Below are 16732 nucleotides of genomic sequence, written 5' to 3'. Positions count from 1 at the left end.
ACATGAAGCCTTGGGACATTTGCATAATTGTTAAAGCTTTTTATGAAACTATGGCAGAAGAAACTAAAAAAAAAGCAGATTCTGCCACAGGGTACACACCAGTATGTCATTGTGCTTTTTTTTTTTTTTTTAAATTTCGTTTACAGGGATATATGAGGACCAGAATTCTGTGTACTGGAAAGCTGGATAAAAATTCTTCATTTAGTAAACGTTTATCAGTTTGTTGCCAAACTGTGTCCGCCTTCCAGATCATGTTTCTTTCATGGGCCGGCATGGTGGCATCATCCATAAAATTTAATTTGAAATGAGATGTAAATTGGTTGTATAAAGTCACAAAGGCAAAGAGCTCTGCACTGAAGTCCAGCTCTCCCTGTTCTAGAATGCACCTTTTCTGTGTTCGATGCCCTTGCATTTAGGGACCTCTAGGGATCTGAAACTTGGGGGTGGGCTTGTCTCCAGTCCTAAACACTTTGTCGACGTGACTTTATACAACCATTTTACATCTCACTTCAAAGTTGATTTCTGGATGTTCCACCATGCTGTGCCATGAAAGAAACATGATCCAGAAGGTATTAAATTGCTTGACATACTGGCAGTTGTTAATTAGGTAAATTTCTGATGACGGGTTCCCCGGCAGCGATATGCTGTTATAGCATAGTAAATGGAATATATACCAATTTATTTTACTTTCTCCTTATTATCCACAACATTTTGGTTGTTTCTGCACATTCTTAATGCAGAATTTAAGTGAAAATAAAAGGAGTTGCCCAACAATAAAAATAAAAATTTTTAGTTAACAATGTTTGTTTGTGACCTTGTATGTATTGCATTCAAGTTTTTGAGGAGAACAAGTACTAAGACTCCTAAAAATACTTATTTTTGGATGTTCGGGTCACTGAAGATAAGTTGTGTAAGGCAAATGCTTCTGTCACATCTATTTAATGTGTTATTGCTCAGATGTGCTCTCGCCATGGAAATATTGGAGCCCATGTGAGATTAGCTATGCTTCCTGTGGCTTCCAGCTGACCTTGGGAGTATCTCATGTGACTGACTGTCCGAAATGCTATATGTGCACTGCAAGTCTCTTAGCTCCTACTCCATACTGAGTGCTTAGCGGCTGCTGTGACGAGCGCTGCTCACAACTGGAACGCTTCCAGATAGTTGAATGCCTGTCATGAGACTTCTCATAGGATCAACGACTTATTTTGAGTTCAGTGTCTAGGTAAAGATATTAACCTGTCCTCTAGAGATTAACTGCTTCGCTCCTGGAGGTCTCCTCTAGCCGTCCTATTGAATGGAAAGCAGGGTTGTTTTAAACCCCCTAGTTTTTAACCCCTGTAGTAATGCTATGTCAAGGTTTCCAAAGAGTTACAACCTGTTGTTTTTCCATGTTTAAGGAATCATACATATAAATGTTGATTTGAAATGTGTTTTAAGTTGTTGCAAATGGCTTAGGCCCCTTTCACAAAGACATATATCCTGTCCTATAGACTACATTGGCACACGGCTGTGGTACGGTGACCAAGTGTGTGACACCGCACTGTACCTTGCATTGGAAAGAAATGGAGCATGCTCCATCTCAGAGGTTGGGAACCTTTACACCACATGCTTTAAAATGTAATTCTGTGAGAGCCATACAATATGCACATTCCCCCCAGTAGATAGGTAGCCACAGCACAGGGCCCCCCAGTAGATAGGTAGCCCCAGTACATGGTAGCCACAGCATATGCCCCCCAGTAAATGGTTAGCCACAGCACATGCCCCCAGTAGATGGTTAGCCCCAGTATGTGCCCCCAGTAACTAGGTATCCACAGCACGTGGCCCCCAGTAACTAGGTAGCCACAGCACGTGGCCCCCAGTAACTGGGATAGTTGGTCCCAGTAGATGCACCCAGTAAATAGGGTTAGCCACAGCAGATAATGATGAGTACCAACAGGACCAAAGGAGTATAACTCATAAATCATTTAACCAGTATCAATAAAATATTGCAAATCTTTATTTGTACACACAAAGGCAATAAAAAAGAAAACATTAAAACACACGTTAAAATCTACAAAAACAAACGAAAATGGTGGTGGTCTATCAATATTATACGTGTATCATCACTGTAAACCTCCAATTACTGTAAGTGCAAGATATGGCTGTGCAATAAGTACACGTGCTAATTTTACCCAACCGGTTGTTACACGCTACCAAGTACCTGACAAGCAGTAATCAGGCCTCAGACCACCACCACAGCACCCCGACATACGTTTCGCCATCGCTTCCTCAAGGAAGATGCCTACCAGACAGGTAGCCCCATCACATGCCCCCAGGCCCCAGAAGATAAGTGGTCTCCCATTAGATAGTTAGTGCCAGCACAGTCCCAGTAGATGGCAAAAAAAAAAAGGGAATACTCACCTACCTGCTCTCCCTACAGCAGCTTCTCATCACTCCTGCGCTGCTCAGGCAATGTTGTCTGGGTCATAGAGAGGAGTGGATTCTGCTCTACTCTATGACACAGGAGCTGTCACCTAAGCAACAGTGCAGCGATGGCACCTTGGTCACACAAAGGATGCAGTCAGCGGTAACATCCCTGCCTGCATCCAGTGATCATCGGTGGGTGTGTCTTAGATGTACACACTGCCAATCGCTATTAATCAATAATTTGACTGCGAGCCAGATGCAGCCATCAAAAGAGCCACATCTGGCTCCCGAGCCATAGGTTCCCTACCCCTGCTCTATCTTTTCCTGAGATTACGGCTGAATGCCATGCAGTGCTATGGAGAGGGGAGGGGTGAGTAGCGCTCATTCCTCCTCCTCCTCTCCAGCTTGCAGCTGTATGCTCGGCCAGGCGAACCTACAGCAGTTTGAAAGTAGCCTTAGATAAATGGCTGCAGTTTCCGCAGCTGTGTACATGAGCCATCTATCTTAGCTGCAGATTTTGGGGAAGGTTCTGTTCCTGCCCAATTTTGCAGCCTGTGCATTTTTTTCAGTCTGTCATTGGCATGTAAGCGGACACATACTGGTGACACAAGGGCTGCAAACAATAGACCTTGGGTATAGATAGCTTAAAGGACATCAACAGCCAGATGATGCTATGATTGTGCATAGCGTGAGAATAACAGAGGGAGAGACGGTGACCTCACTGGCTCTATCAGCAGTCTATCGGTATGTCAAAACCTTTGCGTTTCAAAGGGGTCTCGGTTCTTCTCCCTTCTAGTTTGCCCTTAGTCATGATGGAGACTAATGAGCCATGGGCCTCTAAAGTCATTGTCAAGAATCCCAGCTATAGTACTATGAACATTCTGCATCTGGCCAATCCTTGACCCTTTTTTGAGTTCTCTTTTATAATAGCTCAGTCTAGTTGTTGTTTTATGGCTGTGTGAGGCAGGTGTTTATCTGTCATGTCCTGTTTGAATATTTTCTGGCCAACTATATGTTTAGAAAGATAGATAAAACTGTAACCAAAACACCAGACGGGAGACTGAGTACTCACCTTGTGAAGTTAGCTTGGAGAGTAACCAGTGCTTGGCAGAGTAATGTCTAAGGCCTTGATATTATTACAGCGATAACCATAACTAATATCTTAACAAGTTCCAGAAGAAAAGATGCATCTAAGCCAATGCCTTTAGATAAAGTTGAAACTTGGGCACAGTGCCTGTGTATATTTTACCATCTGCCAGGTACAAGGGGCACTAAACTGCACTAAACCATGTGGAGCTAGAGTGAAGACTATTCACCAGGTGTATTGATCTTTTAAGATGTGCACACAGCAACACAAAGTTATTAGAGCCTTAGGATGAAGGTTTTCATTTATTCATTCTACCTTGGATATCACCCATTTATAATGGAGATGTTAAAGAAATGCTGCAGATCAGGAACACAGGGAAATTTATCACAGCTTCTACGCCAGTTTTCTGGCGTAGTAGCAATGAAGTAAACACTAATTCGTGCACACCGCAAGAATTTGCAATTATGCTGCGACTACACCCGTATGCAGGGGTGCGGCTGCCGGCAGAGTAGGGCATTCCTGCCTTTATAGGTTCGTTGGCCTGTTTCTGTGCAAAAGTTTTGCTGGGCGGAAAGAAGTGCTTGATGAATAACATGAACTTGTTGATTCCACGTTCCAGCACAGTGAACTCCACAGCCTGTCTAAATTTACATCACAAGAAATGCCTGATATGTGAAAGGAGCACAATATCCTAATATACACTGCTGTAGATCTATTTTGCATATGGCAAAACTTGTGGAAGGTTTGGGGAATAGATGAACAAACTTGGGCCCCTTTCACACTAGGGTTTGTGTTTTTAACTTGTAGAACTCACATTGCAGTGTTGCCTATTAGATATCTATGTAGGCTTTTGGGAAAATCATTGGTACAGCACGTGAGACAGTTTGCCGTCTTTATTCTGGTCCATACTGAAACTAGGCATTTTACCCAATAGTGTCTACATGGGACTGACTGCTGTAATTCTTGCCCTGTGCTTGGTAACAAGTACTGTCACACAGGGGTGATTGGCACTGGCTAAAAAAGCAGCTTGAATTCACAGCATAAAGCAGTCCAGAAATGTATTAATCTTGTATAGTGTTCTGCTGTCTTATATGGGTTTTGGAGATGGAGAAAGATCCCAATAGATTTCCTTTTCTTTGGAGTAATAAATACAAACTTTTTATTTGTTTCTGTAAAGCAGACATTTTATTTATGATGCATATATAGGTTGCACAGTCTTTTATAGAAGTAGTCACTAAATGTAATGAAACATTTTCCATCTTTCTAATGGTTTGTTAATGCAGGGAAAAAAGAGAGAACAACTTTAGAGTATTATCACACTTAAATGATGGCTTTATTTCATGACCATTCATCATAAGTGCTGTACAACCTCTCTGACGTGGATCAATGAGATGTTTTGTCAATAAATGACATTTTCTATTATTTTCAGTTTCAGAATTAATAGAGCAGTTGACAGTAGTAAACTTTGTATTATACTTCAATAGGGGGAACCGGCGATTCAGATTAACCCACCCAAAATAAATACTTCATAAACTCTGATTAAAAAGCATTGCCCTTATCCCTTAATGGTTCCTTTCCATGGCTGCAATGTTTGCTTGTGCTCACAACTGGGGTTTGCATTGCGTTTAAAGACTCAATTCAAATGCCCATGGCAGGGCTTGGTCCAGTCACCTCTGCGTTTCCAGTGAAGCAGCACCTGGTGTTTTGCATGTACACAATGCAAAATGGGGGGCTTTGTAATGGCTAAAATCAAACCAACTATTGTGAGAAGTTTGTGGAAGGATATCCAAAATGTCCCAAGTCATACAGTTTAAGAGCAATGGTACCAAATGCCAATGAAATGTATCGAAACTTTTTACTTTGAAGAATGTTATGCCTTAAAAATTTTCTCTCGTTCTTTTTGCATTTGGCAGATATAAATACTTTTGGTAAAAAGGGGAAGGTATATTCTGATTTCTTGTCAGATAGACAAACATGTTTACGTATGTGACTTCTGGTTTCAACTGTATCTGAAAGCCTTCCGAGGTCTGTCCACTTCAGACAGATAAGGCTATTGATTATCCGTACCTATCCGTACTATCCGTACCTAGAGAATATTTCTATTGATGCCTCATTTGTCTGAGGACATTAAACTATCCCTAGACTGTCTGTAAAGAGTGAAGTCATTAGGTACACAACCAGGTTCCTTTATATCTCTCTATAGCTGTCAGTGGATACAGGACTGAAAGCTGATCTACGCATGTTGCTTAAATAAGGAATAAAGGTAGGGGGAAAAGAAGGGCACAGGAACATATTCTTTAATAAAGTTTACTATTAAAAAATATAGTAAAAATATAAACTATAATGCCAAATTACTGATGGTCGATGTCCCAAACATTGTTCTAAAAAAGACTTCATAAAGGAGGCACTCGGGGCTTCTTCACCTGAGTGCCTTTTTCCCCCGCCTCCTGCCAATATATGTGTGGGGTGTGCATATATGAGCAGGAGGACGTAGCCCTTGAATATCTTTTATAAAGTCTTTATGATCTCATAAAAGCGAGATCATCCCCTGATGAGCAATTATGATGGGACGTCTACCATCACTGAATCTGATAGTAGATGTTCTTTAACTTCCTGGCATGAATATCTCGCTTGAGACGGGGTGCACTACAATTGGTGCAAGTCCCTTTAGGAAGGTTCTGACTGGAAATTCCTCTGCAGAGAAATTAAAGTTTCTATTGACAATAGAAGAGGGAGCACTGAGGCCAGTTTTTAAGTATTTATGAGCTCCTGTAATGTGGAAGCAAATGAACTATTTTGAACAAAGTTTACTATTATCATCAGCACTATTTCTCTCAGCTGATATAGCGCTTACCAGTAGTGTGTCTTTGTAATGTTGGAGGAAATCAAGTACAGTACCCCACTTGCACTGGATGAACATATTTACTTGTAGACTCAAATCCGCATCAGTGTAAAGTCAACTGGCATCCCCTGAGACATTGTGCTTATTTATATGCTAACTTTGGACATGTTCGTGCGTAGGTGCATCATAAAATCTGGCTAAGGAATATTTCTTCACCTGTGACACTGATCCTTGGTACCCCTCATGAAGCAATGGATGGTTTGTGCTCATACATCACTTTTATTCACTGAATTTCTGCTCCAGTGATAGTGATGTTTCTGTTACAATGGGTATCCTTATTGCAATGGTTCATAAAGACAGACAGGAATTATGTGCGCTCCCCTCCTCCACTTCTTCCTGCATTGTATTTCTCATTATGATATTCAGGAACAGGGTCGGACTGGGGTGCCAAGGGCCCACCAGTGAAATTAATTCTGGGGGCCCACCAGCTGCTTCATGGATACGTGCGAGCCACCCCCATGTATATTTTCATTGCGTTTCTGAACGTGCTGCAAATGCAAGGTGTGAATGCCGCCTGTGGCCATGTTCACACATTGCATTTTTTTGTTGCTTTTTTCAAAGCTTTGGAAAGACGATCTGTTCATCTTCCATTTGAATGCAGGTCCATTCAGCAGATAAACTTTAAATTTTTGCAACAAAAAAAACATAATGGGGGTCATTTACTAAGGGCCCGATTCGCGTTTTCCCGACGTGTTACCCGAATATTTCCGATTTGCGCCGCTTGTACATGAATTGCCCCGGGTTTTTGGCGCACGCGATCGGATTGTGGCGCATCGGGGCCGGCATGCGCGCGACAGAAATCGGGGGGCGTGGCCGAACGAAAACCCGACGTATTCGGAAAAACCGCCGCATTTAAAAACCGAAAATGTGTCGCTTGGGGAGCGCTCACCTTCACCTTCTATGGGATGGTGCATTCCGGGGCGTTAAGATTATTTTCGGCGCTGCAGCGCCACCTGGTGGACGCGCCGCTGGATCGCGAATGGGCCGGGTAAGTAAATCTGCCCCACTGTGTGAACACAGCCTCAGGCTTTCTGCACACTACACTTGTGCAGTTCTTGGGATGCAAACAATAGTCCCATGGAACATTGTTTGAGGGTTGCTTGTCACCGGGATGTAAGTACATAATAATAGCCTGAACCGCAAACATGGTTAGCACCTGCTCTGTCTATTGCAGCTTAGGCAGTTGGCTCATACACGGCTGTGATATTCACAGCCATGTGCATGAGCCCATAGAAGTGAATGAGGACGTGTAAAACAATCCTTCAGAGAACAGGCCTCAGGCCCCATGCACACTTTGTTTTTTGATGAGTTTTAACTGCATTGGAAACCGCAAAAGGCAGGGGCTTTGCCAGAACACATATGTCTTTCTACTGAAACACTTTTGTTCTGGAATAAGCCCCTCCCTGTTGCGTTTTTAAATGGAAATAAAACAGATCAAGAACTGCAACATGTGAATGGGGCCTCAGGCTTGTTATCTTCCGGACTGTTTAACTCCCTGGAATCCGTATTTAACGTTTATCACCAGGATGAAGGATTGTAAACCAAACATACTGGTGTGTGCCCCCTCTGACAGGATCTTCTCTTCTTTAAGGTGGTTATGCCCTTGTTTTTAATAAAAAAGGGCTTTTTAAAAATTATGCAAATTAGTCTGAGGGGCTCCAGGTTCCATTAACTCCTATAAAGCCTGAGCCCTTTTTTTCAAAACCAGGAAATAAGAAGCTAAAAGAAGAGCAGATCCTGCCAGAGGGGGCGCACACCAGCATGTAAGTGTGCTTGGTTTACAATCCTTCATCCTGGTGATAGATGTCCCTTAAGGACTGCACATGGTACATGTATGTACTTAACAGGTTTCAGGTACAGGTGGTCCCCTACTAAAGGACCCCCGACTTACAGACAACCCCTAGTTACAGACATACCCCTCTGCCCACTGTTACCTCTGGTGAAGTCTCTGGATGTTACTTTAGTGCCAGACTGCAATGATCATCTGTAAGGTGTCTGTAATGAAGCTTTATTGGTAATCTTCGGTTTCATTACAGCAAAAAATTTTGAAAATCTAATTGTCACTGGGACAAAAAAATTTTTTGTCTGGATCTACAATTATAAAATATACAATTCCTACTTACATACAAAGTCAACTTAAGTACAAACCTAAGGAACCTATCTGGTAAATAACCCAGGGACTGCCTGTATATGAAGAAGGTTCACAGGCTGGGTCCTCTTCATACACACCTTTGTACCAAAGGTTCATTTTTTATATAAAAACTTATTAAAGCTTTATGAATTTGGTGTCCTCGTGATCACACTTACCCAAGGAATTAAGGGGAGGTATGATTTGGAGCATACAGTGAAAGCCATACATACATAGCCCACAAAATGGCATAAGTATGTTTTTTTTTGTCAATTTTACCCCATTGGGATTTTGTCCCGCTTTCCAGTACATGGCATAGAATATTTAATTTAATACCATCACTAGGAAGTACAATTTGTTATGCAGAAAACAAGCCTCATACAGCTCTGTACATGGAAATAACATAGTTATGGATTTTTAAAGACACAGAAGTAAAAATGGAAAATCAAAGATGAAAATGGTCTGGTCTTTAACCCTTTAAGGGTTAATATTCCGTGCAGTGTACTAGGAAGCTGGATAAAAATTCCAAATGTGGTATAAATGACAAAAAAAGTTGCATTATTTTTATTACAGACTCGGTTTCACACACCTCTTACTTTTTTAAACTTTAATGTACGGAGCTGGAGAAGCTGATGTTTTCAGTGATATCAGTTTGTGAAGTGAAGACCTTTTTCATCACTTTTTATTCAAATGTTTGTGCATTGAAATGGTGATGAATCTGCAATTTGGACATCATGACGGGTGGGGGGGGGTTTGGTAATACAGAGGCTGCAGTCACATGTAACGCGGGGTATGCTGGTAATACTGAGGCTGGGGTCACACGTAACGCGGGATATACTGAATACCGACGCTGGGGTCACATGTAACGCGGGGTATGCTGGTAATACCGAGGCTGCGGTCACACGTAACGCGGGATATACTGAATACCGACGCTGGGGTCACACGTAATGCGGGTTATGCAGGCAATACTGAGGCTGCGGTCACACGTAACGCGGGGTATGTAGGCAATACTGAGTCTGCGGTCACACATAACGCGGTATATGCTGAATACCGACGCTGGGGTCACACATAACGCGGGGTATGCTGGTAATACTGAGGCTGCGGTCACACATAACGCGGGGTATGCTGGTAATACTGAGGCTGCGGTCACACGCAACGCGGGATATACTGAATACCGACGCTGGGGTCACACATAACGCGGGGTATGCTGGTAATACTGAGGCTGCGGTCACACATAACGCAAGGTATGCTGGTAATACAGAGGCTGCGGTCACACATAAGGCAAGGTATGCTGGTAATACAGAGGCTGCGGTCACACATAAGGCAAGGTATGCTTGTAATACAGAGGCTACGGTCACACATAACGCGGGGTATGCTGGTAATACTAAGGCTGTGGTCACACAGAACGCAGCGTATGCTGGTAATACTGAGGCTGCAGTCACATGTAACACAGGGTATGCTGGTAATACTGAGGCTGCAGTCACATGTAATACAGGGTATGCTGGTAATACTGAGGCTGCAGTCACATGTAACACAGGGTATGCTGGTTATACCGAGGCTGCGGTCACACGTAACACGGGGTCACATGTAACGCTTGGATTCCTTCAGCATTTGGACAATAGAAGACACCGAGTGCCGTTACCGATCGCATGCGTCTACATAGAAGCGCATCCTGCCCCCGTACGCTTTGATTCCATTTGTAAACAGAGTCAGTGCAACGTGTGACATCAATCCTTATTCTACATCAATACTAAATACATTCAATCAAAGTACTACAACTTTCAGCATCTTATTCAACTGCTGGGAGTTGTAGTTCTTGAGCCCACTGTTATTCTATATGTATGTACACATTGCAGGGATGTCATGAGGTGCACTGTGTGTGTGTAAATGTGATGCACTTTTATTTTGTACCTTTTTCTTGTGCTGGAAGCCATCAGCAGCTCCTCATCCATCCTGAGCTCCTGCACATGAGTGCAGCCTGTGCTGTGCCAGGGGGAGGGCACTCCAGCAGCAGCTGCTAGCTGATTGGTGGCCCCTGATGTCTGTCATGACCAGGAGGAAGGGGGCCCACTGTGACAACTAGGGGGCCCACGTCCTCTGGTCTGTAATTAGTGACAGCTCACTGTCTGCTCCTCCAGTGAATCAGGGGCCATGTTCTCCTGCAGTGACGCAGGGGCTGAGGTGCTCAGTGCAGGGAGGAGGAAATGTCTCGCTCACTGCCCCAGCGCAGCTGTGGGAAGAGCAAAGAACCTGTCTCTCCCTCCTGCAGGACGTCATAGTCCCCCCTGCTGCCCCCCTCCTCCAGCCTCAGCTGAATGTGCCTGCTCCAGACACAGATAGGAGATGGTGACTTATGATAAGGGCCCACCGGGGTTTTGACCGGTGTCCCGGCAGGCCAGTCCGAGCCTGTTCAGGAATATTCATATTTGGCTGATACTTGTCTTATCCTGCTCTTTTATGCATATCCATTGCTTATACTTATCTATCTGATGATGGTATTACTCTCTTCAAGCACAGATAAGATCTGACAACTTATTTTCTAATTCTCCGTCTATATTAAAAAGGCAGGTTTTGGAGGAGCTCCAGGTCCACTTGTGCTGTGTTGAATTATTAAAATAAATGGACTTTGCAGTTAATTTACTTGCCTCTCCTTTCCTAAAGTATGTGCGTGCTTGAGAAGAATAATATTCTGTTACTGAGCAGGGGGAATAGTGCCTCTGGCACTCAACAGTCCCTGTAACCAATTACTAGAACTGTGGAGTCACATGACTCATGAATAATGGGGTCACCCACATCCAGCTGTGAAAAGGAACAAAAGTGAACTTCATGACTGTAATATGAGCTGCATGGCTTGAGAGCACCTGCCCTCAGACCATAGACATGTTTTGATTTATTTCTGTCACTAGGACTGCCTTTCCAGGAAAATCTCTTTCTAGGAAAGCAAGAACAGCAGAAAAAATGTGCCTAAGATAACACACTAAACAGTCCATACACTGCGTTCTCCACAAAGACCAAGGGAGCATAGCTGACGTTCTCCAAACATTTTCCTGGGTTTTCTCCCAGTGCTTAGAAGTTAAACTACAAATAAGAAGAAACTTGTGTGTTGTACAGGCAAGCAATACAAGATACATTAGAGAGATCTATAAGGAATACACAGGAGTCTGTCACTTCCAAACTTAATGCCATACCAATAAGATGGCTTATATAACTCTATGGCCGAAAACTGGTGAAGCATTACACACATAAAAGACGCCCTGTAAATGCAGATTTGCCTATTCTTGGCCACAACTTGCCTGCCTTCGCCTCACCTTTAGCTAAAAATTGACCTTGCAACCTCTGCCTGTAGACATATCTGACAAATTAGGTCTGCCCCCATTGCACTTGCTGGTTGATTTGCATACCCATAAATACAGCAATGCAGAGATAATTATCACCGGGTGGCCAGAAAGGCATATTCTAGATCCTATTAAAGGCAGACCCACTATAAAAACCCTATAATTTAATTTGGAAAGAACCCTAGTTGGTTGGTTATGTGCATGCCTTGTGTAACAGATTATGTATGGAAAGATGGTTAAGAGGTTTTGTCAGAGTTCAATGCCAGTGTTTGTGGCACCTGCAGACTGTGCCCTGAAGTCAATGCAGGAAATGAGATACATTCGTATGCATTCTGTGTCCACTCCAAAAGCATTTGTCACTGCTCCCATGAACGCAATGCCAATTTTGCCAACCAGACCTATTACCTATGCTTATATTTTCTTATGTTTCTTTTTTACAGGAGATGCCCAACTCTGTTTTCTTGGTCATGGAGGTAAATATTTGGAATTTTAGGCTTGCATTATTTAGCTGCGGATTATGGTTTAGGGCAGTTACACATTAGCCGTGGTTGGTCCGTGAGTCATGGGCCATGCAGAGTCCTGTTTCATGCACCAATGCATTATGTCACGAGTCCCTGCTTCCCTATTGCAGGTATTACCGGTGGTTGGGGGGGGTAGGGTCTGTTTGCTGGTCACCCTTGTCACATGACTATACTGCTGAATAGTAAGGAGGAATAAGGCATGAGAAGGAGTAGATGGGAGGGGATGGCCCAGAAGGACACATCTGATGCCAAGTAATATAAGATGTGAGGCAAAGTGTTTTTAGTTAATAGGGCTCTATAGGAACCTGTCACTAGCTGTATTTTGACAGGTTCCCTTTAATGTTACATTTGTGCATGTAGATATATATGAATACAAATCATATGGAATATATCTCTGAGCACATTACCCATATGTTATATGGGTCACATCTACAGATAACCATCCAGTTTTTGTTTATATGAAATCATCACCACTAATCCTACTCCCTAAAGATATTTTGTTACAATGTAGTCATTTTTATATGTATCATAGATTCTTATTATTCCTTTTCACACCTAGGACTTGCAGTGCTGACATTTGAAGAATTTGGAATGTCTTGTAGCCTTGTGAGTTATTATCACAGTTTTTAAGATAATGTCAGCACTGCATAGTCAGGATAGCTATACTCTACTGATAGTCCTTGACGAGTAGTGATGGGCAAATTGACATTTTGCAGCCTTTTTTGGGTTCTTGCAGCATGGACTGTATCCGATAATCACCTTACATTTGAGAATTGCTAAATATGCGTTTTCTTAATGTCCTTAATAAAGTGTACCTAGCCTTAAAACAAGTCTTGCACAAATCAATATTTTAGCGTGTGTATCTTTATAGAACATTTATTGCTCAAATATGCTATTTGACTCGCACTCTTCCACTCTGTTACAGAAAAGTAATTACCGGCATTGATGACCTCTGTCTTTGCCTGTCTGTTCTCTCTTGCTCAGCTCTTACTTACTCCTCCATCTTCCCTCTCCATACACTTCTATGTAATCTTGATTGTGGGGATAATTGATGAACCTTTTTATTTCTGTTTAGGCATATTACATAGACTTGCATTCAATTGTACCACTGTTCTTTGCAAGGTTTTTTAGAAGGCAAGGATAATCCACATTGGAGTCACTTTCAATGCCTATTACACTTTATAACTGGTTTATAACCGCTATTATAGGGCATTATACAGAGAGGCAGATAATGCAGTCTTGGATGCTGTTGTTCTTTAGATGTACTTCTTCTCATGTATCACTATGAAATACAGCTGTAGAAGTATTCGCTTAGGTGTTTTTTTTTCTCTGAGCTTGCCCTGCGTTTCATCTACTGTTAAGCAAGACTGCAAAAAAAGGAACTGTAAACCCTTGTCTGAACATTTGGGTATTCTGAAAACATATTTACCAGATTGTGCCAGCGAGCCTTGTCTCCTTGTTTGCCTGTGAATAATTGTGATGTCTTTATTTCCTGCAGTACTGCAATGGAGGAGACCTGGCAGATTATTTACAAGGTATTTGGTTCCCTTTCTGTAAAACTGCTAACCCATAAAAAGCAGAGTCAACATGTCTTGTCTGGCTTTGTAATCTTTTGTATAAAAGAATCTAGAAAGAACTCTAGTTATAACCAAGCCTCTTCTTTTTGAATCTTCATAGATTTTGCTATTATTTTGGTGTTGTACTTTATTTTCCCATTTGTGTTGATTCATAATTTTGTACTCCAAATTTACATTCCTAAGTGAGAAGACCGGAACAAAGAAGCGCCTCCCTGTCCATACACAAATAATTACTGTACACTTGCTGTAGCAGCAGTTTTGTATTCTTTCTGCATCGGAGAGATACGGTATAACCTAACATTAAACCTGTTTGTTTTAAAGTGATTTTTTTTAATACTGGGGGTCATTTACTAAGGACTTGAATCGCGTTTTTCCATCGGTTACCCGAATTTTACCGTTTTGCGCCAATTTTCCCTGAATTGCCCCAGGTTTTTGGCGCACGCGATCGGATTGTGGCACATGGGCACGAGTATGCACGTGACGGAAATCGGAGGACGTGGCCGTAAGAAAACCCGACGAATTCGGAAAAAACGCCGTATTTTATTTTTAAAAAGTGTCGCTTGACACGCACTTACCTGCACCCAGGGTAGCTTGGTGAACTCCAGTGAACTCAGATGGACTTCAGCGCAGCAGCGACACCTTAGTGAATCGCCGCAAGACCTGAATCCTCCACAGAGAACACGCCGCTGGATCGCGAATGGACCGGGTAAGTAACTCTGCCCCACTGTGTTCAATCATGAATATCAAATTAAATTTCAATGTGTGCAGCCGCACATTGATGAATAAGGGGTGCAATCATATTAAGGTACCCGCCCCAATTGCGATAGACAAAAATTGTAAGAGTAATTGGTGCTCCTCTGCGTTGGTGAGCATACATGTTACAGGAAAAGGTTGCTGATGTACACTTCTGGTGGTAGTTTATGTCCCTTTAGAAGGATCACACCCAAGAAAAATGTATGGAGTGGAGGTATGGGGCTTTTCACCACAACCCCAATATTCATCAATATTACCCAAGAAAAAATAAAAATAACAGATACAGTAGCAAATAAATTATACATTTTATTTGTTCAAATGCTATTACCAAATAAGTTAAAATTGGCAAACAAGAGGGGGGCGTGGCTAGCAACCAACATGGCTGGACGTGCTTGAGAGAGCTCCGTGCGGACCCCGGATAATCCTGTCAGCATCCTGAGGTACCGGCAACCCAGAGGCGTCACAACCCTCCTGTGCACCCCAGAGCCCACCTGCGACTTACCGGTGGAGTCGGCGGGAGATACGGAGCGACGGGAGAGAGGAGCCCCGACACTGCGGCCTGCGACACACGTGGGAAGTCCTTGCCGGAAGTGGCGCTCCGACCCGGCTGCTCCCGCGCGGACATCTTCGGAAGGCGGGCGGCAAGAGACCGAAGCGGAGGTCCCGCATCTAGGCGCGGGAGGCCGCGAATACTGACCCCCGGGTAAGCAGAGGAGCGGGGAGCGCAGTACCGGCAGGTCGGACCTGCTATCCCGAGGCGCCCGAGAGTTGCGCCAGAGCAGCCACCTCGTGTTGGCAGCAGCAGCTGCAGTGCCTCTGATCCGGCCATTATCCCCCAGGCCTCTGTCAGAAGAGGGAAGACCCCCTGCCAGCCCTGACACCCGCAGGGCAATATATATCCAGCGACACACAGGGATCCACAGGACTGCAACCTTGTGCACCTTCCAGAATGGGCCCCACTAAGGCAAACGCGGCGGAGAGACTGCGTGAATTTGCCCGCACGGAACAAGGGGAAACGTCCCGCGCACCGCAACCACAGCGCTCAGCCCAGTCCAGGGCAAAGCAAAGTTCCAGTGGCCCTGCAGCATCTGAGGAGGAGGCAGAAGAACCCACCCTGAAGCAAGTCACCTCTCAGGTACTAGCTGCAATAGATGCATGTAAGAGCTCTCTGACCGGGAAGCTGGATGAAGTCAGGGTGGATGTTAGCCTGCTTAGGCAAGATCTCCAGAGCCTGAGAGACAGAGTGCATAATGCAGAGGAGAGGATATCGCAAATGGAAGTCAGAAATGCTAATATACCCATAACAGTTACCACCTTGAAATCGGACTCTGAAGCTCTGAAACAAAAGGCGGACGATATGGAGAATCGCCTGAGGCGCAATAACATAAGAATCATTGGCCTTCCAGAACGTACTGAAGGTCGTGCGCCAGAGGACTATGTAGAAAGATGGATAAAAGGCCTATTTCCAGACGCGCATTTCTCTGCAGCTTACGCAGTCGAAAGAGCCCACAGGGTTCCAGCCAGAGCTCCACCTCCAGGAGCCACACCAAGACCGCTGTTAGCCAGATTCCTGAACAGCAGGGATCGCGATCTAATCCTGCAACAGGCCCGCAGAAAGGCTGACATCAGAGTAGACAACGCAAAGGTATCCATTTTCCCAGACTTCTCTCTGGAATTACAGAAGAAGAGGGCAACATTCCTAGACGTCAAAAAGAGGCTCCGGGACAAGAACCTTCCATACTCCATGGCCTATCCTGCACGTCTCAGAGTCGTGGACGGGGACAAAGTCCTATTCTTCGTGACCCCAAGTGAAGCCAACGATTGGTTGGCGCAGCATAGAAGATCTCCTCCTCGCTAGAAAAGCGGGTCTACATAGGAGGCTTCTGGTATCCTTTTCATATCTATAATTTACCGCACGGACATACTGGCAGCCCCGGTTATCCGCTATGTGTTATGCGAGAACTGGGCCTGAATCACATGGGGACTATAGGGGTGTCCTAATACTTGTGATATTTGTGATCAG

The 16732-nt window shown here is 43.8% G+C and overlaps 1 protein-coding gene across 1 annotated transcript in view; it reads left to right on the top strand.

The window, feature by feature from the left end:
• The window catches only part of ULK2 (unc-51 like autophagy activating kinase 2), a 69388-nt gene that overhangs the window by 12894 nt on the left and 39762 nt on the right, over positions 1-16732 (top strand). The window contains exons 4-5 of the mRNA XM_072136413.1: positions 12299-12331; positions 13878-13914. Of these exons, the coding sequence (XP_071992514.1) occupies positions 12299-12331; positions 13878-13914 (70 nt within the window). The remainder of the gene's footprint in view (positions 1-12298; positions 12332-13877; positions 13915-16732) is intronic.

The sequence above is a fragment of the Engystomops pustulosus genome, chromosome 2 (genome assembly GCF_040894005.1).
Source record: "Engystomops pustulosus chromosome 2, aEngPut4.maternal, whole genome shotgun sequence".
Classification (NCBI taxonomy): Eukaryota; Metazoa; Chordata; class Amphibia; order Anura; family Leptodactylidae; genus Engystomops; species Engystomops pustulosus.
This window is presented reverse-complemented; position numbering and strand designations above follow the sequence as displayed.